This window comes from Stenella coeruleoalba, assembly GCF_951394435.1.
Source record: "Stenella coeruleoalba genome assembly, chromosome: 4".
Lineage (NCBI taxonomy): Eukaryota > Metazoa > Chordata > Mammalia > Artiodactyla > Delphinidae > Stenella > Stenella coeruleoalba.
Window position 1 is genome coordinate 121,393,376 of NC_137149.1, and position 27,820 is coordinate 121,421,195.

The 27,820-nt window shown below is 38.3% G+C and overlaps 1 protein-coding gene across 1 annotated transcript in view; it reads right to left on the minus strand.

Moving 5' to 3' along the window:
* DCLK2 (doublecortin like kinase 2) overlaps positions 1-27,517 on the minus strand; it is a 275,022-nt gene extending 247,505 nt beyond the window's left edge. The window contains exon 1 of the mRNA XM_079920290.1: positions 27,336-27,517. Within this exon, the coding sequence (XP_079776416.1) occupies positions 27,336-27,369 (34 nt within the window). The 5' untranslated portion in view covers positions 27,370-27,517. The remainder of the gene's footprint in view (positions 1-27,335) is intronic.
* Between the last annotated feature and the right edge of the window lie 303 nt (positions 27,518-27,820).

Consider the following 27,820-nt stretch of genomic DNA (forward strand, 5'->3'; position numbering starts at 1 on the left):
CTCTGCTGGAGAATTTTAGTGAGGGATTACATGGAAATGAATTACACAGATAAAAGAATTACATAGAAAAAGAACCCCCAACCCCCTCCCCCAATCAAAACTCTGAGGTGATGATTCACTCTAAGAAAAAGAAAAGGCTGTACATAAAAGGGAGTATAGTCATTGTATACCATAAGGCTCAACATTTACATACTCATGATAAAATACTGATTTAGCAAAAAATGCTATCTATTTTAGGAAGATGGCGGGGGGGAGAGAAAGTATGTGTATATGTACATGTATATGTATGGTGTGTGTGTGTGTGTGTGTGTGTATGTGTGCGTAGCTATGTAAATATAAAATTTGCTATTTCAACCATTTTTGACTGTATAATTCAGTGGCATTAGGTACAGTCACATTGTTGTGCAAACATCACTACTTTCCATCTCCAGAACTTTTTCATCTTCCCAAATTGAAACTCTGTACACATAAAACAATAACTCTCCATTCCACCCTACCCACTGCCATGACAACCACCATTCTACTTTCTGCCTTCATGGATCTGACTCTAGATACTTCATGTAGGTGGAATCATACGATATTTGTCCTTTTGTGTTTGGTTTATTTCACATTATTGTCATCAAGTTTCATCCATGTTGTAGCATGTGCCAGAATTTCCTTTATAAGGTTGAATAATATTCCATTGCATGTATATACCACATTTTGTTTATCCATTCATCCATCGTTTGGACATTTGAGACATTTGGGTTGCTTCTACCACTTGGTTATTGTGAATAATGCTTCTGTGAATAGATATGTACAAATATCTCTTTGAGTCCCTACTTTCAATTCCTTTGGATATATACCCAGAAGTGGAATTGCTGGATCATATGGTAATTCTATTTTTAATTTTTTGAGGAATAGTCACACTATTTTCCATGGTGGCTGTATCTTTTATATTCCCACCAACAGTGCACAAGATTTCCAATTGCTCCATATCATTACAACATTTCTTATTTTTTTTTTTGGTCTGTTTTGTTTTGTTTTTAATAGTAGCCATCCTCAGGGGTATGAGGCGATAGCTTGTGGTTTCACTTGCATTTCCCTAATGACTTAATGATCTTGAATATCTTTTCTTATGTTTGTTGGCAATTTGTAAATCTTCTTGGAGAAATGTTAATTTTTGTTGTTATTGTTGAGATGTAGGAGTTCTTTACATATTCTAGATATTAACCTCTTAACAGATATATCACTTACAAGTATTTTCTCCCATTTACATAGGTTGCCTTTTCACTTTGTTGATTGTGTTCTTTGATGCACAGAAGCTTTAAATTTTGATGTAGTTCATTTATCTATTTTCCTTTTGGTGTCATATAAAAAAAGCTCATTGCCAGATCCAGTGTCACGAAGATTTCCCCCTGTGTTTTCTTATAAGAGTTCTATAGTTTTAGTCTTACATATAGGTTTTAAATGCATTTTGAGTTAATTTTTGTATATGGTGCAAGCTTAGAGTCCAACTTCATTCTTTTGCATGTGCCATTTCACTTTTTAAAGTATATGTATGTATTACTTTAATAGAAATTTAAAAATCCGTAAATTAAAAAAATGAAAAAGCAGTGTATCACTTTTAGTCAGTATACAGAAATATGTCATGATTTGAAGCTCTAGTTTATTTGCTATGACACCTTCCTGCTCATACTCCTTAGATTATTGTGGGATTGGTGGTAGTAAAGCTTTAAGTAAGGTATTCAATTATTGTTTACCTTAAGTATTTTGTCATTAAAAAAATTGAGAATCCAAAACTTTTCTGTTTTGGAAGTGAGGCACTTAGGGAAAAAAGAAAACTGTTCCCTTCACTTCACTCTCAAAAATGTTTCTAGATTTTCCTTAGGCCCTTGACATTATGATTCATCACTGAAAATAAGTAACAAATGAATAAAAATGGACTGTAAAACTCAAATTATATGAAAAAGAGATCAAATACTATTTTGCTAATTAAAAACTTAACAAGTTATTTCACAGATTATTAACGTTGTTTTCCCTTTATATTATTATACTTCTCAAATAAGAGGATGGAATGATGAACTGGTAAAGAGGAGGAGAAGAAAGTGGGAGGGAATTAGATGCTTTGGGTACAGAAATCACTATTCCCTATACTTCCAAGAGGGATTGAGTTCTTTTTCCTAAATGATTTTCCAGAAGAAATATACTATATATTATTTAAAATTTGTTTGCAAGAGGATTCTAATTTTTCTGAACGTAATTGCCTATCACAAAGCCAATGAAATGTATATTTTAGGCCAAAGAGAAAATTGGTGTTGTTTCCACTATGTTGGTGGCAGAACCCAGGCAATTTCAAATAAATTTTATTTTTTTTAATGCAAAATTTTATTGCCAAGCTTTATGCCTAAAATCTAGACAATTACACTCCAGGATTTCAACTAATGAATACCACATGTTAGACTCAATAACTTCAGCTGCAGGGTAGAGAATACTGTGTTAAAGCCATTCAGATAATAAATAGCTATCTAGGTCCATTTCAGCTGGAGCAAGTCAACTGTATTGAACGTGAGTGAAACCTTAATCCTTTATAAGAACATACCCAATTGGCAGACACTTTGACATGTAATACACGTTAGTTCACCATTCCGCCCCCATGGAATCATTTTATCCTTTGCCTGGGTCTGCATTTACTGCGAGCCCATCTCCAACCTCCTGAATCTGTCTTTGGGGTATCACTTACATGTACTTACAAAACATACATTTTTAAACAGACACATGAATGAGAATGGCTCTAGTTTTTCGAAAGTGTCCGTTTGTCATTATTTCTGTTTGTTTTACAAATATTACACTGCTTTCTTCTTCCCTCTGGGACTGCCTCTGGGTTCCCTTTCCCCATCCTTGGGACTTTGACAACTTTCCCCTCTTTGTTTCTAAAGTCTTATAAAAACAGAGGAAAGAGAATATTACATGTTAGTATTGGACACAAAGGACACCTGGGGCTTGCTTTGGCTCCAGAATTTTTTTAAAAACTCAAGAAATGAAGAGAGATAGGCAGATCTTTCTCTGAGAGGGCTGCCCTGCTGTAGGGATTATTCTCCTGGGACAAAGTCTTGCTTTTTGAAAGCTGGCCTTGGGAAGCAGCAACAGGAAATGCAGAAAGGAATAAATCTGTCAGACTCATTTTCCTTTCTGTTTTACAGTGGAGTTGTTTTTGTTTTCTTCCCCCTCCCCTTGGATGAAAGCCAAATTTCCCTGTGGCTGGTACGAATCCCTTAACCAGAAACAGTGAGGGGCCGGTTGGGGGGCAGCAATAGAGAACCACAAGGCTCTCCAAGTCCTGGCTGAGACACAATTTTCTCTAACCATAGTGATGAGGGGAATTTCAGACTTTTAAAACATGGTTACTTCCTTAACCAGCATTTCTATCATACTTTTTACCATGTTATTATAAATTAATATCATTTTGTTCAAATTTTGAAATATATATTATATAAGTTATAAATATTTTAAATATATATTATAATATTATAATATATATGAATATTGTGTAATATTTTATGTATATTTCAAAATTCGAACAAAATTAAATTATATACATAATTATATGATACACATATAATGAAGAAATACACAATAATGAAGAATAGTCTTTGGGCTATGTATTCATTACCTTATACACATCAACACTAGTCAAAAACAATTCTAGAAGATATTTAGATCACCATTTTAAAACGGAGAAAACTGGATTAATGAGGGAATGAGACTGGATAAAGTCTGCAAAAGTACTGGGGAGGTGGGATTCCACGAAGCCCTTTAAGATGCAAGTGCATTTCTTTTCTCTCCATCAGTGGTTTCTAAATGGGCCTCCAAGGAGCTCTTGGAGTTGCCCTGCTGGGGGAGGTCAAGTGAGGGTTCAGCTCACCCCATCGTGACCCCTCCCCTCCAGAACACCACCAAGGTTTACCTGTTTTATTTGTTTATGCTTCTGTGTGACATTTTGAAGGATAATGGATTCCAAGTCCTCTCTCTTCTCCTGTTTTAAGACCTCTGTGCTACCCCATGCTTAGCAATAATTTAGGTAGTTTCAACATGGAGCAGATCTTTGCCTTTTACAGAATGACTCTTTGACGCTTGTCTCATTTGTTAGTGACCCTGTGGTCATTTGAAATTTTGCTGAAGCACAAATCTGAACTTCAGTGCTGGGAGGCTGCTTGGGAGCTAGTCAATTAGCTTAGTGAGAGAGCCTGCTTTAAAACGTAGACCTGCAGCTCATCTTGGCTTTGCTGTTTATGGTAAGCTGGGCAGATGGTATCATCTTGGTTTTAGGTCAGGGGTTAGCAAACTTTTTCTATAAAGCACCAGATAGTAAATATTTTACGTTTGGCAGGCCACACAGGATCATGGTTGAATCTTCTCCCCACACACCCTTTTTTTTACAACCTCTAAAAATATAAAAAATATTTTTATGTGGAGAGAGTTCTTAAAAAAATAGTCCAAGGGGGCTGTATTTGGCCCATGGGCATGGCTTGTCAACCCCCCTTTTTGGTAATACTATCCTTACTTTTAACATTAAGCATTATAGCTCAGAGAGGGGAAGTAATTAACCCAGGTCACACAGCTCATCACTGTACCTTATGTTATAATCTATTTCTTAAAAGATTTCCTTTCACATTCCTCAGAAAAGTAGAAACAACAGTTTTTTTGGTTGTTGTTGTTTGTTTTTGGTTTTCATTGTCATTTTCCTTGAACCTCTTACTACAAGAAACACATCCATGAGAATGGCCCCATTTCTTAGAATCCTGATGAAAAGTTAATACGAAACAGAACATAGAACCCAGGTTTGGTACCAGAATTTTGGTCTTGCAGGTGTCAGGCAACGACACTGATTCTAACAAACATCTCATACCTGGGAATAAAGTCACTTTTAAGTAAACTGCATTCAGTTAACACATACTTTTGTTCACCAACCCTTAAAAACAAATTTAACAACATCAAACAAAAATTCCAGGCAAGGAGGTTCAGGGAGGAGCACGACACCTGGGAGCCTCCCTGAAACACCAGCCTCTAGCCTAAGCTTCAGAGTTTTTGTAGGTCACTTGTTCCCTCCCCTGGAAGCAGGGATGAGATGACGAGGGAATTGAGGCTCCTTCCTGAACCTGGTGGCTGGTTCGGTTCTCTGTAAGTGGGAGACAGTACTGCTCAGGGGTGCAAAGCCTGCCTGGCCTATGCCCGCTTCCTGGGTCTATATTACTTCACCGTTGTGTCACTGGGCAAGTTACTGAATCTAAATATTCTCAATGTCTTCTCCTATGTACCTGGGACCACGGCAGCATATCCCTCACATACTATGTGGATTCAATGAGATAATATACGTAAAGCAGTCAGCAGCAAGTGTGCGCAAGTGTCAGTGCCTGTCTTTGCCGTTGCCACCGCTTCTTCCCAACAGGTACACTAGCAGGCCTCCCGGGCTGGCCCGCTTCAGACAGGCTTTTCAGCTGTCCTGTCTGCTTGACTTCCAAATACGGCTTCATCCCTTTATCATCATTGTTGGTTTATTGTTTTTGGATTTTCCAACCTCCATATTCTGGAATCTCAAGACCAGACTGATGTCCTTTATTCCCAGTCCCAGTTCCTGCACTCCCAGAGGGAGTTAATGAAATTGAATTAAGTTAATATTTAGGTTAATTAAACAACCTAAGAACATGTAGTCAGGCTCCGCTAGGACACACATGCGTAGAATATGCATATGCCGCATAGAATGGCATAAGTGATAGAGGACATGGGAAGATTATCCTAGAAATGAGATGTGTGGTAGATTGACACTGGGCGAAATTGGAAGACTGACGGTAAGAGGCCGTGTTAGTAATTTAGATTCCAGAGCAGGGTTCCCCAGCCTGCCAAATCCTAAGCATTACCTCGGGTGTTTGGAACCTACAGATCCCCAGGCTGCAGCACAGACCTACTGAACTGGAGTCTGGAAGAGGAGAGCCTGGAATCTTTAGTTTTAAGAAGTCTCTCCAGTGAGTCTTCAGATGAGAAGTTTTGGAAATACTGTGGCAACGCAAATGCTAATGTATTCAGACAGAGAAGCAGGGATGAGAACTGTTCCCATTAACTTTTAGGAGAAACAGCTGCTACCTCAGAGGACTTCAGGTGAAGCAGGTGCTTGGAGGCCCTTCTGGATGCCTGGAAGCTGCAGGACCCTGTAAGAGGCAAATTTGCTCTTCTGTTCTCTGGGTGAATATAATCTCTTTCTCTGTATATTTGGAGTATTGTGGTTTCAATCCCTGCTATACATTAGAAGCACCTGGGAAACTTAAAACATAGTAATTCCTGGACTCCATTCCAGACCAATTAATCAGAACCTTTTCAATTGGGACCCTGGCTTTTTTTTTTTTTTAATTCCTTAGTCATTCAGATGTGCCCAGAATAGAGAATTACTGCCTCAAGCACCTTGTGTGTACCTCTTGTATTCTAGGTATTATTTTTATTTTCAAAATAAACTTTATTAAGAATTTTACATGCACTCTGTTCTAGTTGTTTTTATACGCCAATTATCTTTTAAAGGTTCAAAACATATGCTTTGGTTCATACCAGCTTGGGGGATGGGTATAACCGTGAGAAGAGTAGGTGCTTGGTTTTCTCTCCCTGTATCGTGATTATACAACAAGGCTTAAGATAGTGGCTTGGAACTGTTTTTATTTTTATCTTTTTTGTTTTTTTTGCAGTACGCGGGCCTCTCACTGCTGTAGCCTCTCCCGTTGCGGAGCACAGGCTCCGGACGCGCAGGCTCAGCGGCCATGGCTCACAGGCCCAGGCGCTCCACGGCATGTGGGATCTTCCCGGACCGGGGCACGAACCCGCGTCCCCTGCATCGGCAGGCGGACTCTCAACCACTGCGCCACCAGGGAAGCCCTTGGAACTGTTTTTAAAAGAGAAAAGCACTTTCCTCAGAATAACCAGAAGCTGTACATATAAACCTCACCTGTCTGGGTCCTCACAGTGGTTGCTGAGGAGTTGCAAGAGGGCCCCCGTGGGGCCTTGAAAAGCCCTGTTTGAAGGAACAGTTGGACACAGGAAAGCTCTCAGCCCGACCCAAATCCTCTTCTGCGAAGAGTCCCAGACTGTAGGGAGTAGTATTCCTTAATGCGTGTTGCCTCCCAGGGGCTCTGGCCATGCTTCTGGGAGAGTCCAGCTCTGATGAATCACTGGCCACTGCTGTTGGTCTCTATCCTGTTTTCCACTTTGTAGCTCCAAGTCCTGTGAGGCATTCCGGTTGGTTAAGTGATGACTAAAGATGTCATAACAATTAAACCGTGAGGGCTTTTATGAAATCCACACCTTGAAAAAGTAAGCCCCCCGAATGGTTATGTCCTTTTAAAATGATAGAACCTTTGAAATATCAAAATGGCTGGAGACTTGACTTTTTCCTTCCTTTCCTATTGACTGTTTACTTTAATCTTATACATTCAGATTGTCTTACTGATTTCTAAAATACTAGGTATTTTGAAGCAAAGAATGTAATTATTCTCAAAGGTTAGGTGGCACCTATAAGCATGTCCTTTGGAAGGCTGGAAATATGAACACCAAATCCACGTTAACTGAAGAAACAGGAGCCACTGGGTTAATAAAACCAATGTCAAAGAGGTTAATACCACCTCCGCCAGCAGATTCACACATCTGCTTAATGGACCAGGGCTGGCAACTGTCACACTGAGACAAAACAGAAACAATATGTACATTTCAAATTGAATGTTTTGACCATAAAACTTACAGCTGAAGCAACTTTCTATTTACTATCACTAATAGTGTAGCTTCCCTTTGTCCTTCCTGCCAAAATAGGCTCCACCGCGAGGAGTCAATGGTTTTTTGTCAATAATTTTCTTTTATAATGATTGTGTTTCAGCTGCCAGTTGTAGCTACTTTAACATCCTTTCTGTCCCATGTTGTTCCTTATTTTCTGAGGTGATGAGGCAATGACTTTGTTTATGCTGATTTGAGAAAAGCTAGGACACGTGTTGGTATTGTTATTAAGTAGTACAACATTCATTAACCGTCTGATGAAAATCAGCTTATGAAAAACAGGAGGTTACATGTTTCAGATGTTGAATCAGGCAATCAACCTTTCACAGATCCAAATGGAAAGTACATTATGATTTCATGCTTCACTTTTTCTCTCACTTCCTATAGCTTTAACATTTTTAAAAATGAAACTTCAAATGCTGTTTTGTGTCCTACTGGTAAGTTTTTGTAGTAATTAGTCCCAGTGTGACAGTTTCCTTTGTTTTCCGGTGTGCAGGCCTGCTTCTACTTTACAGCCAGGTGTAGCTTGGCTAGGTGGAGGTAGGGCCTGCGCTGGGCTCCTCGGAGACCCCTTACTTCCAACGTGGGGTGGAAGGCATGTAGATGGTGTGGATGTTCTGTGAGGAAGGCTGGTAACCTTTCCAGGAATGTGGATGCAGTAGGGGAGGGGAGTGGGGGGAGGTAATCTTGAAACTAAAGGCTGTCGAGTGGACCACTTGGCCTGGAAATCAAAGCCCCATCTCAGGAGGGATGTTCAGCTGAGAAAAGGGCTTGGGCTGATGTTGCTAAATCAGCAAGGAGGGCTGCAGAGTCCTGAGGGAACGCAGAGTGGATGTCAGCAGGGTGAGTCTGACCTGGTGCATAAAATACACTCTCACCTCTGAGGTCGGTAAGGACCCAGGGATACCCCAGTGTCACCAGAAAAATGCAATTTTCTTTACTGCATCCCAAGATGCCACCTTGGGGAAGAGGAGGGAGGGGAGGGAAACATTCTGAAAGACTGAGTTTTATCTGAGGAGAACTACTGCAAACCAAAAGCAGGCTGCTTAATGAGAAGTGACTGGATATTATTTTTCAGCGAGTTTAAAGTTCTCCTTTACCCATAAAGAGGATGGGGGTTGGTAAGCTAGATTAGATAACAGAAAAATATAGAAACTATATTTTCTTTGTATATCTCAGTGTAGTGTGAATAAATTGTGCCCCACTTACAGATACATAATTTGTCAAACGGAAAGAAGTGACCTTATAAATTTGTTTCAAGAACAGATAAAGATTGGTATTACTCAGAGGTGATGACTTGGTAACTCAGGAAGTTCTTAAGATGCTGTATTTTTGCACCTTTCAATTTATTCATTTTAGAGATTGTAACAGATATTGAGACATGGAATGTATTATCCAGCCCCTTCCTTTTGCTCCTTCTCATGTCTCTCCAAGTGTTCTTCATCTCCGTCCCTTGCTCAGAGAGTGGTATGTCATTAAGCATGGGAAACAGGCTTTCCACTGCAGTGACCACATCGTGGGGCCTCAAAGGAAAAGTTCCTTTTGAACACACTTAATAAATGACTCTCTGAGGCAGGACATCAGGAAAGATCCCACATATGTAACAGCAGATGATAAATTCTGGTAATTTACATCCATAGGTCACTCTAAGGACATTTCTGATTTATGACTTTGAACTGAGAAAAATCTAACTCAATTCAGAATCTTAGGCAAAAAAGCACAGAAGTAGCGCTCATGTCTGCCATCTGGTGGAAATAAGGGGGAAGTACAAGCCATACCTTTAGGACTGAATGCAATTAAGATTGTAAACAGTCTTCTTGATGCCTCTTGTTAAAATAAAATTCTTAAAGTCAGAGAAAAACAATTCCTTGAATTCTAAGTTTTGAAATGTAAGAATAGCCCTCATAGGATTTTTTTTTTTGCAGTTGATTTTTTTTTTTAATTAATGTACGTTTGGTACTTGAAAACAGGAGGGGCTGGAGTTAATATCAATAAAATAAGGATAAGAATGATACTCTCATGCTGGTATTTTCTTCTTTATAATTAAATTCTCTTTTGATGAAAATGTGTTTGGGAGTCAACTTAAAGAAGCAGAAATTTTCCTAAGGTTTAGAGTAAGGTTTGGGATTACAGAGCAATGAAATTCAGGGTCAGAGAGGGTGGCCATCATAATTTTGGTGTTCCTGGGACTGAGGGGTTTCCCAGAATGTAGGACTTTCCGTGCCACAACGAGGAAAGTCCCAGGCAAACTGGGATAGTCGGTCACCCTGGTACATTTTACCAAAAGAAGCTGTTTGGAAGTGGTGGTTTCAAACTGCATAAGGCAAAGTTGGCAAAGGATATTTGCAAATATTTTCTACTCTTTCTTTTCACTTAATCTGTGTTAATTCTCAGCAGATCTGTGCTTTTGTAAGAGTACAAGAGAGCCACTTTCTGATACACTGGGAAGGTGGAGGCAAACTTTCTATACAGGGGCATCTGGTGCTGACTCGGCATTCCTCTATTTTCTGGAAGAGTTTGTATAGGATTGGTATTATTTTCTCCTTAACTTTTTTTTTTTTGGTATTATTTTCTCCTTAACTTTTTTTTTTTTTGGTTTTATTTTCCTCCTTAACTTTTTCACACAATTAATCAGTGAAGCAATCTAGGCCACTGAGCTTTGATACACCAATGAGCTTTGGTAGTTTGTATCATTCAAACAACTTATCCATCTTAATTCTTGAATTTATTGGCATAAGTTGTAAATCAACTATACTTCAATAAAAGAGCATATAATACAATATTATTAACAACAATCACCATGCTGCACATTAGGTCCATAGAACTTATTTATCTTATAACTGGAAGTTTGTACCTTTTGACCACCTTCACCCATTTTCCCAGTCCCCGTCTCCCGCTTAGCCCCAGTTGTCTCTGGCAACTACCAATCTGATCTCTGTTTCTGTGAGTTTGGTTACTTTAGATTCCACTTACAAGTGAGATCACACAGTATTTATCTTTCTCTGTCTGACTTATTTCACTTAGCATAATGCCCTCAAGGTCCATCCAATGTTGTTGCAAATGGCAGTATTTTCTTCTTTTTTATGGTTGAATAATAATATTCCTGTGTATGTGTGTGTGTGTATACATACCACATTTTCTTTATCCATTCATCCATCAGTGGACACTTAGGGGTGTTTCTGTAGCTTGGCTATTGTAAATAATGCTGCAATGAACATGGGACTGTGGATATCTTTTCAAGATCCTGTTTCATTTCCTTTGGATATATAGTCAGAAGTGGACTTTCTGGATCATGTGGTACATCTATTTTTAATTTTTTGAGGAAACTTCATACTGTTTTCCATGACTGTACCAATTTACACTTCCACCAATAGTGCACAAGGGTTCCCTTTTCTCCACAACCTTGCCAGCAATTGTTATCTCTTGTCTTTTTGATAGTAGCCATTCTAACAGGTGTGAGGTGATATCTCACTGTGGTTTTGATTTGCATTTCCTGCTGATTAATGATGCTGAGCATCTTTTCATGTATCTGTTGGCCATCTGTATGTCTTCTTTGGAAAAATGTTTTCACGGTCCTTTGTCCATTTTTAAGTTGGATTTTTTTTTTTTTTTTGCTATTGAGTTGTATGAATTCCTTATATATATTTGGATATTAACCTCTTATAAGGTATGTGGTTTGCAAATATTTTCTCCTGTTTTGTAGGCTGCCTTTTCATTTTGTTGATCATTTGTTTTGCTGTGCAGAAGCTTTTAAGTTTGATGTAGCCACTTGTTTGTTTTTGCTTTTGTTGCTTGTGCCTTAGGTGTTATATACAAAAAAAAGATCATTGCCAAGTCCAATATCAAGGAGTTTTTCCCCAAATTTTCTTCTAAGAGTTTTGTGGTTTCAGTTCAGTTCTCCACTGAGTATTTTTGGCTCCCTTATCAAACATCACTAGACTGGTTTCAGGTCTTACGTTTAAGTCTTTAATCCATTTTAAGTTAATTTTTGTGGGGGGTGTAAGATAGGGGTCCAATTTCATTCTTCTGCATGTGGTTATCCAGTTTTCCCAGCACCACTTATTGAAGGTATTATACTGTTCCCACTGAGTATTCTTGGCTCCCTTGTCAAATACTAGTTGACTGTATATGTGGATCTTATTTCTGGGCTCTTTATTCTTTTCAGTTAGTCTATATGTCTTTTTAAATGCCAGTACCATACTGTTTTGATTACTATAGCTTCATAGTATAGTTTGAAATCAGGAAGTGTGATGCCTTTAGCTTTGTTTACTTTCTCAGGATTGCTCTGACTATTTAGGGTCTTTTGTGGGTCCATACGTATTTTAATAATAATAATTCTTCCAATCCATGAACATGGGATATCTTTCCATTTGTTTGTGTCTTCTTCAATTTCTTTCATCCAAGTCTTGTAGTTTTGAGTGTGGAGTTTTTCACCTCCTTGGTTAAGTTTATTCCTAAATATTTTATTGTTTTTGATGCTATTGTAAATGGGATCATTTCCTTTATTTCTTTTTCACATAGTTCATTGTTAATGTATAGAAATGCTACTGATTTTTGTATGTTAATTTTACATCCTGCAACTTTACTGAATTTGTTGATTATATCTAATAGTTTTTTGGTGGAGTCTTTAGGATTTTCTGTATATAAAACTGTGTCATCTGCAAATAGAGACAACTTCACTTCTTCCTTTCCAATTCTGATGCATTTCATTTCTTTTTCTTACCTCATTGCTCTGGCTAGGACTTCCAGTTCTATGTTGAATAGAAGTGGTGGAAGTGGACACCCTTGTCTTGTTCCTGATCTTACGGGAAAAGCTTTCAATCTTTCATCATTGAGTATGATGTTAGCTGTAGGCTTGTCATATATGGCCTTTATTATGTTGAGATATGCTTCTTCTCTACTCAATTTGTTGAGCATTTTTTGATCATGAAAGGATGTTGTATTTTGTCAAATGCCTCTTCTGCATCTACTGAGATGATCATATAATATTTATCTTTTAGTCTATTAACCTGGTGTATCACATTTATCGATTTGCATATACTGAACCATCCCTGCATCCCAGGGATAAATCCCACTTAGTCATTTAATGTACTACTGAATTCGGCTTGCCAATATTTTGTTGAGAATTTTTGCATCTATATTAATCAAGGATATTGGTCTGTGGTTTTCTTGTAGTCTTCTTTTCCTTATCTGGCTTTGGTATGAAGGTAATGCTGGCCTTGTGAAAGAAGTTTGGGAGTATTTCCTCCTCTTCAATTTTTTGGAAGAGTTTGAGAATAACTGGCATTAATTCTTTTTTAAATGTTTGGTGGAATTCATCAGTGAAACTAACTGGTCCTTGGCTTTTTTTCTTGTTGTTGGTAGATTTTTGATTATTGATTTTATTTCCTTACTTGCTAATGTCTCTTCAGATTTTTTGTTCTCTTATGATTTAGTTGGTAGGTTGTATGTTTCTAGGAATTTATTTCTTACACGTTATCCAATTTGTTGACGTATAACTGTTTATAGTTATTTCTTATAACTACTATGTATAATCTTTGTATTTCTGAGATGAAAATTGGAATGTCTCCTCTTTCACTTCTGATTTTTTTAAATTTAATTTTATTCATTTTTTTTTACACAGCAGGTTGTTTTATTTTGAATTTTATTTTATTTATTTTTTATACATCTGGTTCTTATTAGTTATCCATTATATACATATTAGTGTATATATGTCAATCCCAATCACCCAAATCATCACACCACCACCACCCCTGCCGTGTTTCCCTCTTGGTGTCCATACATTTGTTCTCTACATCTGTGTCTCTATTTCTGCCTTGCAAACTGGTTCATCTGTACCATTATTCTACATTTCACATATATGCATTAATATACGATATTTGTTTTTCTCTTTCTGACTTACTTCACTCTGTATGACAGTCTCTAGGTCCATCCATGTCTCTACAAATGAACCAATTTTGTTCCTTTTTATGGCTGAGTAATATTCCATTGTATATATGTACCACATCTTTATCCATTCATCTGTCGATGGGCATTTAGGTTGTTTCCATGACCTGACTATTGTAAATAGTGTTGCAATGAACATTGGGGTGCATGTGTCATTTTGAATTATGGTTTTCCCTGGGTATATGCCCAGTAGTGGTATTGATGGGTCATTTGGTAATTCTATTTTTAGTTTTTTAAGGAACCTCCATAATGGCTGTATCAATTTACATTCCCACCAACAGTGCAAGAGGGTTCCCTTTTCTCCAAACGCTCTCCAGCATTTGTTTGTAGATTTTATGATGACGCCCATTCTCACTGGTGTGAGGTGATACCTCATTGTAGTTTTGATTTGCATTTCTCTAATAATTAGTGATGTTGAGCAGCTTTTCATGTGCTTCTTGGCCATCTGTATGTCTTCTTTGGAGAGATGTCTATTTAGGTCTTCTGCCCATTTTTTGATTGGGTTGTTTGTTTTTTGATATCGACCTGCATGAGCTGTTTGTATATTTTGGAGATTAATCCTTCGCATGTTGATTTGTTTGCAAATATTTTCTCCCATTCTGAGGGGTGTCTTTTCATCTTGTTTATAGTTTCCTTTGCTGTGCAAAAGCTTTTAAGTTTCATTAGGTCTCATTTGTTTATTTTTGTTTTTATTTCCATTACTCTAGGGGGTGTATCAAAAAAGATCTTGCTGTGATTTATGTCAAAGTGTATTCTTCCTATGTTTTCCTCTAAGAATTTTATACTGTCTGGTCTTACATTTAGGTCTTCAATCCATTTGGAGGTTATTTTTTTTTTTTTTGCGGTACGTGGGCCTCTCACTGTTGTGGCCTCTCCCGTTGCAGGGCACAGGCTCCAGACACACAGGCTCAGTGGCCATGGCTCACGGGCCCAGCCGCTCCGTGGCACGTGGGATCTTCCCAGACTGGGGCACGAACCCGTGTCCCCTGCATCTGCAGGTGGACTATCAACCACTGCGCCACCAGGGAAGCCCTTGGAGGTTATTTTTGTGTATGGTGTTAGGGAGTGTTCTAATTTCATTCTTTTACATGTAGCTGTCCAGTTTTCCCAGCACCACTTATTGAAGAGACTGTCTTTTCTCCATTGTATATTCTTGCCTCCTTTTACATAGATTAGTTGACCATAGGTGTGTGGCTATAACTCTGGGCTTATCCTGTTCCGTTGATCTATATTTCTGTGTTTGTGCCAGTACCATATTGCCTTGATTACTGTAGCACTGTAGTATAGTGTGAAGTCAGGGAGTCTGATTCCTCCAGCTCCATTTTTCCCCTCAAGATTGCTTTGGCTATTCGGGGTCTTTTGTGTCTCCATACAAATTTTAAGATTTTTTGTTCTAGTTCTGTAAAAAATGCCATTGATAATTTGACAGGGATTGCATTGAATCTGTGGATTGCTTTTGGTAGTATAGTCATTTTCACAATATTGATTGTTCCAATCCAAGAACATGGTATATCTCTCCATCTGTTTGGATCATCTTTAATTTCTTTCATCAGTGTCTTATAGTTTTCTGCATATAGGTCTTTTGTCCCCTTAGGTAGGTTTATTCCTAGGTATTTTACTCATTTTGTTGCAATAGTAAATGGGAGTGTTTCCTTAATTTCTCTTTCTGATCTTTTCTCGTTAGTGTATAGCAATGCAAGAGATTTCTGTGCATTAATTTTGTATCCTGCTACATTACCAAATTAATTGACTAGCTGTAGTAGTTTTCTGGTGGCATCTTTAGGATTTTCTATGTATAGTATCATGTCATATGCAAACAGCAACAGTTTTACTTCTTTTCTGATTTGCATGCCTTTTATTTCTTTTTCTTCTCTGATTGCTGTGGCTAGGACTTCCAAAACTATGTTGAATAATAGTGGCAAGAGTGGACATCCTTGTGTTTTTCCTGATCTTAGAGGAAATGCTTTCAGTTTTTCACCATTAAGAATGATGTTTTCGGTTTGTCATATATGGCCTTTATTATGTTGAGGTATGTTCCCTCTATGCCCAATTTCTGGAGAGTTTTTATCATAAATGGGTGCTGGTTTTTGTTAAAAGCTTTTCTGCATCTATTGAGATGATCATATGGTTTTTAGACTTCAATTTGTTAATATGGTGTATCACATTGATTGATTTGCATATATTGAAGAATCCTTGCATCCCTGGGGTAAATCTCACTCGATCATGGTGTATGATCCTTTTTTTTTTTTTTTTGTATGATCCTTTTAATGTGTTGTTGAATTCTGTTTGCTAGTACTTTGTTGAGGATTTTTGCATCTATATTAATCAATGATATTGGTCTGTAATTTTCTTTTTTTGTAGCATCTTTGTCTGGCTTTGGTATCAGGGTGACGGTGGCCTCATAGAATGAGTTTGGGAGTATTCCTTCCTCTGCAATTTTTTGTAAGAGTTTGAGAAGGATGGGTGTTAGCTTTTCTCTAAATGTTTGATAGAATTCACCAGTGAAGCCGTCTGGTCCTGGACTTCTGTGTGTTGGAAGATATTTTATCCCAGTTTCAATTTCATTACTTGTGATAGGTCTGTTTATATTTTCTGTTTCTTCCTGGTTCAGTCTTGGAAGGTTATACCTTTCTAAGAATTTGTCCGTTTCTTCCAGGTTGTCCAATTTATTGGCATAGAGTTGCATGTAGTAGTCTCTTAGGATGCTTTGTATTTCTGCAGTGTCTGTTGTAACTTCTCCTTTTTCATTTTTAATTTTAATGATTTGAATCCTCTCCCTCTTTTTCTTGATGAGTCTGGCTAAAGGTTTATCAATGTTGTTTATCTTCTCAAAGAACCAGCTTTTAGTTTCATTGATCTTTGCTATTGTTTCCTTCATTTCTTTTTCATTTATTTCTGATCTGATCTTTATGATTTCTTTCCTTCCACTAACTTTGGGTTTTGTTTGTTCTTCTTTCTCTAGTTCCTTTAGGTGTAAGGTTAGAGTGTTTATTTGAGATGTTTGTTGTTTCTTGCGGTAGGATTGTATTGGTATAAACTTCCCTCTTAGAACTGGTTTTGCTGCATCCCATAGGTTTTGAGTCATCTTGTTTTCATTTTCATTTGCCTCTAGGTAATTTTTGATTTCCTCTTTGATTTCTTCAGTGATCTCTTGGTTATTTAGAAATATATTGTTTAGCCTCCACGTGTTTGTGTTTTTTACATTTTTTTCCCTGTAATTGATTTCTAATGTCATAGTGTTTGGTCGGCAAAGATGCTTGATATGATTTTAATTTTTTAAAATTTACTGAGGCTCGATTGGTGATACAAGATGTGATCTATCCTGGAGAATGTTCTGTGTGTACTTGAGAAGAAAGTGTAATCTGCTGTTTTTCGATGGAGTGTTCTATAAATATCAATTAAATCTATCTGGTCTATTGTGTCATTTAAAGCTTTTTTTTCTTATTAATTTTCTGTCTGGATGATCTGTTCATTGGTGTAAGTGAGGTGTTAAAGTCCCCCAGTATTATTGTGATACTGTGGATTTCCTCTTTTATAGCTTTTAGTAGTTGTCTTATGTATTGAGGTGCTCCTATGTTGGGTGGATAAATATTTACAATTTTTATATCTTCTTGGATTGAGCCCTTGATCATTATGTAGTGTCCTTCCTTGTCTCTTGTAACATTCTTTATTTTAAAGTCTATTTTATCTGATATGAGTATTGCTACTCCAGCTTTCTTTTGATTTCCATTTGCATGGAATATCTTTTTCCATCCCCTCACTTTCAGTCTGAATGTGTCCCTAGCTCTGAAATGGGTCTCTTGTAGACAGCATATATATGGGTCTTGTTTTTGTATCCATTCAGCAAGCCTGTGTCTTTTGGTTGGAGCATTTAATCCATTCACCTTTAAGGTAATTATCAATATGCATGTTCCTATTACCATTTTCTTAATTGTTTTGTGTTTGTTTTTATAGGTCCTTTTCTTCTCTTGTATTTCCCACTTAGAGAAATTCCTTTAGCATTTGTTGTAGAGCTGGTTTTGTGGTGCTGAATTATCTCAGCTTTTGCTTGTCTGTAAAGCTTTTGATTTCTCCATCAAATCTCAATGAGATCTTTGTTGGGTAAAGTAATCCTGGTTTTAGGTTGTTCCCTTTCATCACTTTAAATATGTCATGCCACTCCCTTCTGGCCTGTAGAGTTTCTGCTGAGAAATCAGCTGTTAACCTTATGGGAGTTCCCTTGTATGTTATTTGTCATTTTTCCCTTGCTTTGTTTTTAATTTTTACCAATTTGATTACTACGTGTCTCGGCATGCTTCTCCGTGGGTTTATCCTGTATGGGACCCTCTGTGCTTCCTGGACATGGGTGGCTATTTCCTTTCCCATGTTAGGGAAGTTTTTGGCTACAATCTCTTCAAATATTTTCTCAGTTCCTTTCTCTCTCTCTTCTCCTTCTGGAACCCCTATAAATGTGAATGTTGTTGAGTTTAATGTTTTCTCAGAGGACTCTTAGGCTGTCTTCATTTCTTTTCATCTTTTTTCTTTATTCTTTTCCACAGCAGTGAATTCCACCATTCTGTCTTCCAGGTCACTTATCCGTTCTTCTGCCTCAGTTATTCTGCTATTGATTCCTTCTAGTGTAGTTTTCATTTCAGTTATTGTATTGTTCATCTCTGTTTGTTTGTTCTTTAATTCTTCTAGGTCTTTGTTAAACATTTCTTGCATCTTCTCGATCTTTGCCTCCATTCTTTTTCCGAGGTCCTGGATCATCTTCACTATCATTATTCTGAATTCTTTTTCTGGAAGGTTACCTAACTCCTCTTCATTTCGTTGTTTTTCTGGGGTTTTATCTTGTTCCTTCATCTGGTACATAGCCTTTTCATCTTGTCTATCTTTCTGTGAATGTGGTTTTTGTTCCACAGGCTGCAGGATTGTAGTTCTTCTTGCTTCTGCTGTCTGCCCTCTGGTGGATTAGGCTATCTAAAAGCTTGTAGAAGTTTCCTGATGGGAGGGACTGGTGGTGGGTAGAGCTGGGTGTTGCTCTGGTGGCAGAGCTCAGTAAAACTTTAATCTGCTTTTCTGCTGATGGGTGGGTCTGGGTTCCCTCCCTGTTGGTTGTTTGGCCTAAGGCAACCCAACACTGGAGCCTACCCAGGCTCTTTGGTGGGGTTAATGGCGGACTCTCAGAGGGCTCATGCCAAGGAGTACTTCCCAGAAGTTCTGCTGCCAGTGTCCTTGTCCTCACAGTGAGACACAGCCATCCCCCGCCTCTGCAGGAAAGCCTCCAACACTAGCAGGTAGGTCTGGTTCAGTCTCCTATGGGGTCACTGCTCCTTCCCCAGGGTCCCGATGTACACACTATTTTGTGTGTGTCCTCCAAGAGTGGAGTCTCTGTTTCCCCCAGTCCTGTTGAGGTCCTGTAATCAAATCCTGCTAGCCTTCAAAGTCTGATTCTCTAGGAATTCCTCCTCCCGTTGCTGTGGGCCTGACGTGGGGCTCAGAATCTTCACTCCAGTGGGTGGAGTTCTGTGGTATAAGTGTCCTCCAGTTTGTGAGTCACCCATCCAGCAGTTATGGAATTTGATTTTATTGTGATTGCACCCCTCCTACTGTCTTATTATGGCTTCTCCTTTGTCTTTGGGTGTGGGGTATCTTTTTTGGTGAGTTCCAGTGTCTTCCTGTCGACGATTGTTCAGCAGTTAGTTGTGATTCCAGTGCTCTTGCAAGAGGCAGTGAGAGCACCTTTTTTTGTTTTTTTAATGGTGTCCCATAAGCCCTGTAGGCTTTCTTCATTCCCTTCTATTCTGTTTTCTTTCTGCTCCTCTGATTGGATAATTTCAATTGATTTGTCTTGGAGCTCACTGGTTCTTACTTCTGCTTCATCAATTAGTTCTTAAACCTCTCTACTGAATTCTTCAGTTATTGTATTCTTCAGCTCCAAAATTTCTGTTTGGTTCTTTTTTGTTTCCTATCTCTTTGTTGAACTTCTCATTTTGTTTTTATCTCCTGATATCATTAAGTTGTTTATCTGTGTTCTCTTAAACCTCTCTGAGCATCTTTAGAACAATTATTTTGAATTCTTTTTTGGGCAATTCCTGGATCTCCATTTCTTTGGGGCCAGTTACTGGGGGTTTCTATTTTCCTTTGGTGGAGTTATATTACTCTGATTCTTCATGATCCTTGTAGCCTTGCATAGGTGTCTGTGAATTTGAAGAAGCAGTCACCTCTTCTAGACTTTATTGACTGACTTTGATAAGGGAAGACTCACCTACAGCAGGGGCATGGTGGAGCATGATGTAGTGCTGCAGGGCACCAAGTGCAGGGATGTGCCATGGCACCAGGTTACTGGGGTCCAAAACATCGACAATTATGTAGTCCTTGGTGAACACTGGAGGGGGTCCTCAGTGGCTGCATGGTCTCTTGGGATCCTTAGTGTTACCCTTAGGTCCAGCACCTAGGGACCAGGCAGCAGTGGTGGCTGGAGTCAGTGGTGTGCACACACTTGGCTACAGGGGCCAACTGCAGGTGCCTGTGTAGATGGTGGGGTCCAGGGCAGACAGCATGGGCGAAGGCCAACTGCAGGTGCACTGGCAGGTGTGGGGGCCCTGGTTGTCACTAGGTACTACCATGGCTGCTGGGTCTCATGATGAGCACATGGCAGTGGAGGCTGGTCATGGGGGCCAGGCTGGGGTGTGCAGATCCACAGCTGGAGGGAATAGCTGGAGGTGAGTGTAGTGGTTCAGGCCAGTGACAGAAAACAGGGCCTGATTCAGGCCCAAAACAGCTGTGGAAGCCTTGGATGTCAGCATCCTCTGGATGTGCACAGCAGTGGAGGCCAGTGAGAGGTATCAGGCTGGTGGCATGCAAGTGTACAGCTGCATTGGCAAAAACTGCTGGGCTTATCTGCAGAGCAAATCACTGGGAAACACAATGACTTCTTTTGCATGGCTGCTATTGGTATACCCTGCTTTTCTTCCTTTTCCTAACTCATATATATATATCTCAGCTTTGCTGGTCTGGGTGGGGTGAAACTGAAACAGGACATTTGTGCAGTGTCCTGAAAGCCTGAGGAAGCTCATTGGTCATCCTGCTTATCTTTCCCAGTGAGGGGAACTCTTTCTCACTGGAGAATTCCCTCTTGGCACTAAGAAATGCCAGTTTGGGGGATGGGGCAATGCAGGCAAAATAAAGCTGTCTTCTTTCCCTTTATGTGTGGCCATTCTCAGTTTTTTTTTTTTTTGGTTCCACTGTGTTGTTGAAGTGTCTTAAGTGGACTCCAGAGCTCTCCCAGCGCTGTTTTTATTCATGGATAGCTGCCTAACTGTTGATCTTTGTTGGGGGATGGAGGCTGGGCTTTCTTTGCTGTCATTTTGGTGACATCATCTCATGCTGACCATTTTCCCCAGTTTTTTCAGTGCCATCGTTTCCCTGACAATTTGAAATAGTACCTTTTTACTGTATAACAAATTCTTAGATGTGTTTGGACCTCTTTCGGACATTTCTTTTCTGTTCAGTTGCTGTGTTTGCTTGGTTATGCTTCAGTATCTCACTTTTAATTATTATTGTATTATTACATTTAAATAATATTTAAGTTTTAGTATCTTTATGGCTAGTCTTCCCCTTTTCTTCTTTTTCAGAATTATCCTATCTGTTTAATATTTCCCATTTGAATTTAGAATCAGCTTGTCTGGTTAAAAGAAATTGCTTTGATAGTTTTAATGGGATTATGTTAAATTCACAGGTATATCATCTTCACAATATTGAATCTTGCTGTCAAAAAGTATGACTTTCCAGCTATTCAAGTCTTCTTTTAGGCCTTCATAGCATTTAAAACAGTTAACCATGTACATCTTGCACACTGAAAAAAGTGTATTTATATTGTAAAATGGCTCTATCTGGTTATTGGTTTTATAAATGAGCTACTAATTTCTGTATATTAATATTGTATTTAGTCACTTTGCTGAATTTTCTTGTTCCAAATAGCTTTTTAGTGAATTCTCCTAGGTTCTCCAAGTATATGATCCTACCGTATACAAATGACTTAACCTCTTCCTTTCCATTTTATGTACTTTAGGTAACTTTCTCTTCTCTAATTGCTTTGGCTAATATGTTCAGAAAAGTGTTGAATAGTGGTGGGGATGATGGAGATCCGAGTTTTGTTTTTGCTTTTAATGGGTTACTTCTTAGGTTTCCTCATTAAGCATGGCACTAGCTTTGGAATTGGATGTATATATTTTATTATGTTAAGGAAGTGTCTATATATTTCTATTTTGTTAAGAGCTTAATTTTAAAGAGCAGATGTTGAAGCATAAAAACTAACAGACTTTTTTGGAGAATGATGCTTAAATAATAAAAAAATTGGAAAATATTAATATAGTTAATTAGACTAAAATTAAAAACCTCTGTTCTTCAAAAGAAACCATACGGGGAATTAAAAGACAAACCACAAACCAGGAGAAAACATTTGACATAGAGGAATTGCATGTAGAATATATAAAGTCCTCCTACAAATTAATATTTTTCCCATATGAACTCTATACATTAATAGTCTTATAACCCAATTGAAAAATAGGCAAAAGACATACACAGATGGATGTTGAATTTTATCAAATGCCTTTGCAGCATAATTGGAGATGATCCCTGATAATTTCTTAATACTAAATATATATATATATGACTAACTATATGTATTTTATTCCTAGAATAAATCCCACTCATTAATTTAATATAATTCAAGATTCTGTTTGCTGATACTTTAATTAGGCAATTTGTGTTTTGTATTTTTTTTTTAACATCTTTATTGGAGAATAATTGCTTTAAAGTGGTGTATTAGTTTCTGCTTTATAACAAAGTGACTCAGCTATACATATACATATATCCCCATATCTCCTCCCTCTTGTGTCTCCCTCCCACCCTCCCTATCCCACCCCTCTAGGTGCTCACAAAGCACTGAGCTGATCTCCCTGTGCTATGCGGCTGCTTCCTGCTCGCTATCTATTTTACGTTTGGTAGTATATATAAGTCTATGCCACTCTCACACTTTGTCTCAGCTTACCTTTCACCCTCCCCGTATCCTCAAGTCCATTTTCTACGTCTGCATCTTTATTCCCGTCCTGCCCCTAGGTTCTTCATAACCTTTCTTTTTTTTTTTTTTTTTTAGATTCCATATATATGTGTTAGCATACGGTATTTGTTTTTCTCTTTCTGACTTACTTCACTCTGTAGGACAGACTCTATGTCCATCCACCTCACTACAAATAACTCAATTCCGTTTCTTTATATGGTTGAGTAATATTCCATTTTATATATGTGCCACATCTTCTTTATCCACTCATCTGTCAATGCACACCTAGGTTGCTTCCATGTCCTGTCTTTTGTAAATAGAGCTGCAATGAACATTGTGGTACATGACTCTTTTTGAATTATGGTTTTCTCAGGGTATATGCCCAGTAGTGGGATTCCTGGGTCATATGGTAGTTCTACTTTTAGTCTTTTAAGGAACCTCCATACAGTTCTCCATAGTGGCTGTATCAATTTACATTCCCACCAACAGTGCAAGAGGGTTCCCTTTTCTCCACAGCCTCTCCAGCATTTATTGTTTGTAGATTTTTTGATGATGGCCATTCTGACTGGTGTGAGGTGATACCTCATTGTAGTTTTGATTTGCATTTCTCTAATGATTAGTGATGTTAAGCATTCTTTCATGTGTTTGTTGGCAATCTGTATATTTTCTCTGGAGAAATGTCTATTTAGGTCTTCTGCCCATTTTTGGATTGGGTTGTTTGTTTTTTTGATATTGAGCTGCATGAGCTGCTTGTAAATTTTGGAGATTAATCCTTTGTCAGTTGCTTCATTTGCAAATATTTTCTCCCATTCTGAGGGTTGTCTTTTCATCTTGTTTATGGTTTCCTTTGCTGTGCAAAAGCTTTTAAGTTTCATTAGGTCCCATTTGTTTATTTATGTTTTTATTTCCATTTCTCTAGGAGGTGGGTCAAAAAGGATCATTCTGTGATTTATGTCATAAAGTGTTCTGCCTATGTTTTCCACTACCTAGGAATAAACCTACCTAAGGAGACAAAAGACCTGTATGCAGAAAACTATAAGACACTGCTGAAAGAAATTAAAGATGATACAAACAGATGGAGAGGTATACCATGTTCTTGGATTGGAAGTATCAACACTGTGAAAATGACTATACTACCCAAAGCAATCTAAAGATTCAATGCAATCCCTATCAAACTACCAATGGCATTTTTCACAAATCTAGAACAAAAATTTTCACAATTTGTATGGAAACACAAAAGACCCCAAATAGCCAAAGCAATCTTGAGAAAGGAGAACGGAGCTTTAGGAATCAGACTCCTGGACTTCAGACTATACTACAAAGCTACAGTAATCAAGACAGTATGGTACTGGCAGAAAAACAGAACTATAGATCAGTGGAACAGGATCGAAAGCCCAGAGATAAAGCCATGCACATATGGTCACCTTATTTTTGATAAAAGAGGCAAGAATATACAATGGAGAAAAGACAGCCTCTTCAGTAAGTGATGCTGGGAAAACCGGACAGCTACATGTAAAAGAATGAAATTACAACATTCCCTAACACCATACACAAAAATAAACTCAAAATGGATTAAAGACCTAAATGTAAGGCCAGACACTGTGTTTTGTATTTTTTTTTGTGTGCTGTCTTCATCAGGTTTAGGTATTACTGCAGTGTTTTATTTATATTGATTTTTGTCTGTTCAGTAGTTTAAGTAGCATTGGAATTATTTGCCTTTAAAAATTTGGTTTCCTCTGGGCTTCCCTGGTGGTGCAGTGGTCGAGAGTCCACCTGCCGATGCAGGGGACATGGCTTTGTGTCCCAGTATGGGAGGATCCCACATGCTCTGGAGTGGCTAGGCCCATGAGCCATGGCTGCTGAGCCTGCGTGTCCGGAGCCTGTGCTCCACAATGGGAGAGGCCACAACAGTGAGAGGCCTGCGTACTGCAAAAAAAAAAAAAAATTTGGTTTCCTCTATGAAACAATCTGAAAAGGTACTTTTATAGGTGGTAGTTTTGTGTATGTGTGTGTGTGTGTTGTGTGACATGCGTGTATGTGTGGGGGTGATGAGGGGATGGTAGTGAGTAACTCTGACAATGTTTTCTATTTCTTCTAACTTAATTTGTCTTTAAGTTTTCCATCTATTTTAGTATTGGTTTTGTAAATTATATTTCTTAAAAATTACCTAATATCCACTGCTGCTTCCCTCCTATGTCTTCACTCTGCTAATAGCCTTCTTAGTTCTCCCTCCCAAGTACGGAGGGGTATGCTGACAGGGAAACACTTTATAGGCTATACATTTTATCAATTATATCCAACTGACACACAAACGTTGCACATATGCTTTTAGCAATAGACTTAAAGCCATCAGTGACATACATCATAAGTAGTTATACTCTGTGAGAACTTCACTAGACAATTTTTGCCGTCTTGAACATTGGGGTCAAAAATATGTTTAGTAGTAAAACAATAGCTTTCTATTAGAATTCTTTAAATTTCTTATCAATATTTCCCTCTGAGGTGCCTCAGGGGCCTTCTGGAAAACTCAAAGTTAGCTAGAGAAAGAAACTTACAATCTCTTATCAAAAGCAGCTCAATACCAGGAAAAAGTTGTTCTCTTAACAGAGAGAGAAAACCAAATTCCAGTCTTATACCAGCTACTATTAATAACAAAATTCATTTATCTAATTAAATTAAATCCAATTTTAATCAATCCTGACAACATACAAAATTATTTTCTCAAAGTTCCTTTTTCACAAGTCATTTATCACTTTCTGTATCCATATTAATTTGTCCCATTTTTTTTCCATCCAGAAACAACCAACTGTAAACCAAAATTATTCTCCTTTTATCCCTCAACAAAAATATTTCCATTCTTTATACCTTCTCTCGCCAATAACACACAGCCTACTTGCTTTACACACTGAAATGCTTCATCATTTTTAGTAGATTTAATTACATATTACAATTTTTAACCTTTAAAAGACCTTAACAAAACCAACAAACAAGTAATTGAACTGTTATATTAGCATTTTCTGATTGGCAAACTTAAGAACATATTCCATAACCTCTAAAAACATACATTTTTCTCATAGCACAATTTCTCTTTAATGTGGTATAAGATGTGTGTTTAATAAACCTAAACATCTTTAGTTTTTTTCTTTTTTCATAGGAAGACAAAATTAGGTAAAATTAGACTTGTCTGGCAATCAAACTTCCAGTATATTATATTAAAAATGATTCAGACCTTGCAGAGGTTGAGAATGGATTTGAGGACACTGTGGGGGGAAGGGGAGGCTGGGACATAGTGAGAGAGTAGTATTGACATATATATATATACACTACCAAATGTAAAATGGATGGCTAGTGGGGAGCTGCTGCATAGCACAGGGAGATCAGCTCGGTGCTTTGTGATGGATAGGGAGGGTGGGAGGGAGGCTCAAGAGGGAGGGGATATGGGGATATATGTATGTGTATAGCTGATTCACTTTGTTGTACAGCAGAAACTAACACAAAGATGTAAAGCAATCATACTCCAATAAAGATGTATAAAAAATGATTCAGACCTTTAATAAATCTCATCATTTAACTTAATTTAGCAAAACTCTAAAGTTTCAAATTACCAAAAATCTGTAAAAACTATTTTTAAGTAGACATCCCTGAAACATGATTTTTCCAAAATGTTCACCCAAAAGTTTTTATCCCATTTATGACAACATCACATATATGTATATATCCAGACAGAGATCTCATAGTTTCATCTTAGAAGCCTTTTTTCTCTTTTTTTTTTTTTTGTCTTGAAGTTCTACTAATTAACCCAAGGCTGAAAATCTCAGGCAAAGTGGACTGTGTTTGTATTTCAAGAACATTGTAAGAGTTAACTTCAAGTTTTCTCCTAGACATATTTTTGTTCTCTCAGGGTCAGAATTCTGAAAAAAGTATTTTAATCAAGCCAGCTTTCTCTAACTGCATATGCAAAAAGAACCAGTTTTGGAGTTTCAAAAAGTTTCATCTTAACCAATTTTCTCCAGAGTCTGAAGACTACTGTTGCCATACACTGTTAAAAAATCATCTTTCTTTTCTTAGTCATAGGTTCATAGCTAAAATTTTTCTTAATGAATTGAACCTGAATTTCCCATTTTACAGAAGGCAACAAGAATACCAATCACACAAATGGAATACACACTCACACACCAGAAGACAGAACTGCCACAAATCCACTGAGAGGATGAGCGATACGGACTCTCAAACACTTCCCCACCACAAACGGTCCTTTATGGCAGACCCACATCAGAACCAATTGGCAAAATGCCCAAATGACACTCAGTGTTCACATATGGTCCTCAACGTCAGACATACGTCAAAACCAAATGGCAAAATGCCCAAATAGCACTTTGTGCTCAGAAACGGTCCTCAATGTCAGACACACATCAGAACTAATTGGCAAAACGCCCAAATGACACTAAAGCTCACAACGGTCCTCAGCGGCAGACAGACATCAGAACCAATTGGCAAAATGCCCAAATAGCACTTCATGCTCAAAAGAGAAGTTTTCTCAGCTGCATACCGGTGGACTTACTTGGTTTTGGAGCCGTTAGCTTGTCCAGACGCATCTTTCCATTCCACCAAGGAAAAGCGTAAGTTGGCAGCCAGTGCTGAGCAGGGGAGAAACAGGGAGGATCCCTGAAACAAACGGTATCAACAGCTGCTAGGAACGTCCCCCAAATCTTCCTCTCAGGGCCAGATAGCCAGGAACAGCGGCTCACCGCAACCATCCCGGTGCGTTGTCATGGCTGGCCGGTGGCCCTGCTTGGGAAAACCCCTGGGGAGCCAGATATCGCGAGAGCGCAGCCGCACCTTGGGCGGAAAAAACTGCTTGCCGCTCAAAAGCCAGCAAGCTTGGAGGAAAGGAAAGTTTGCTTTATTTCGGAGTCTGGCAACCTGGGAGGGCTGGTGCGGACTCATGTCCAAAGGCTGATTCCTCCCCTCCCCCCACCACAATCAGGGGGCAAGAGATTTTATAGATGGAGGGAGGGGGCAGAAACAGCACAGTCAGCTCTGACA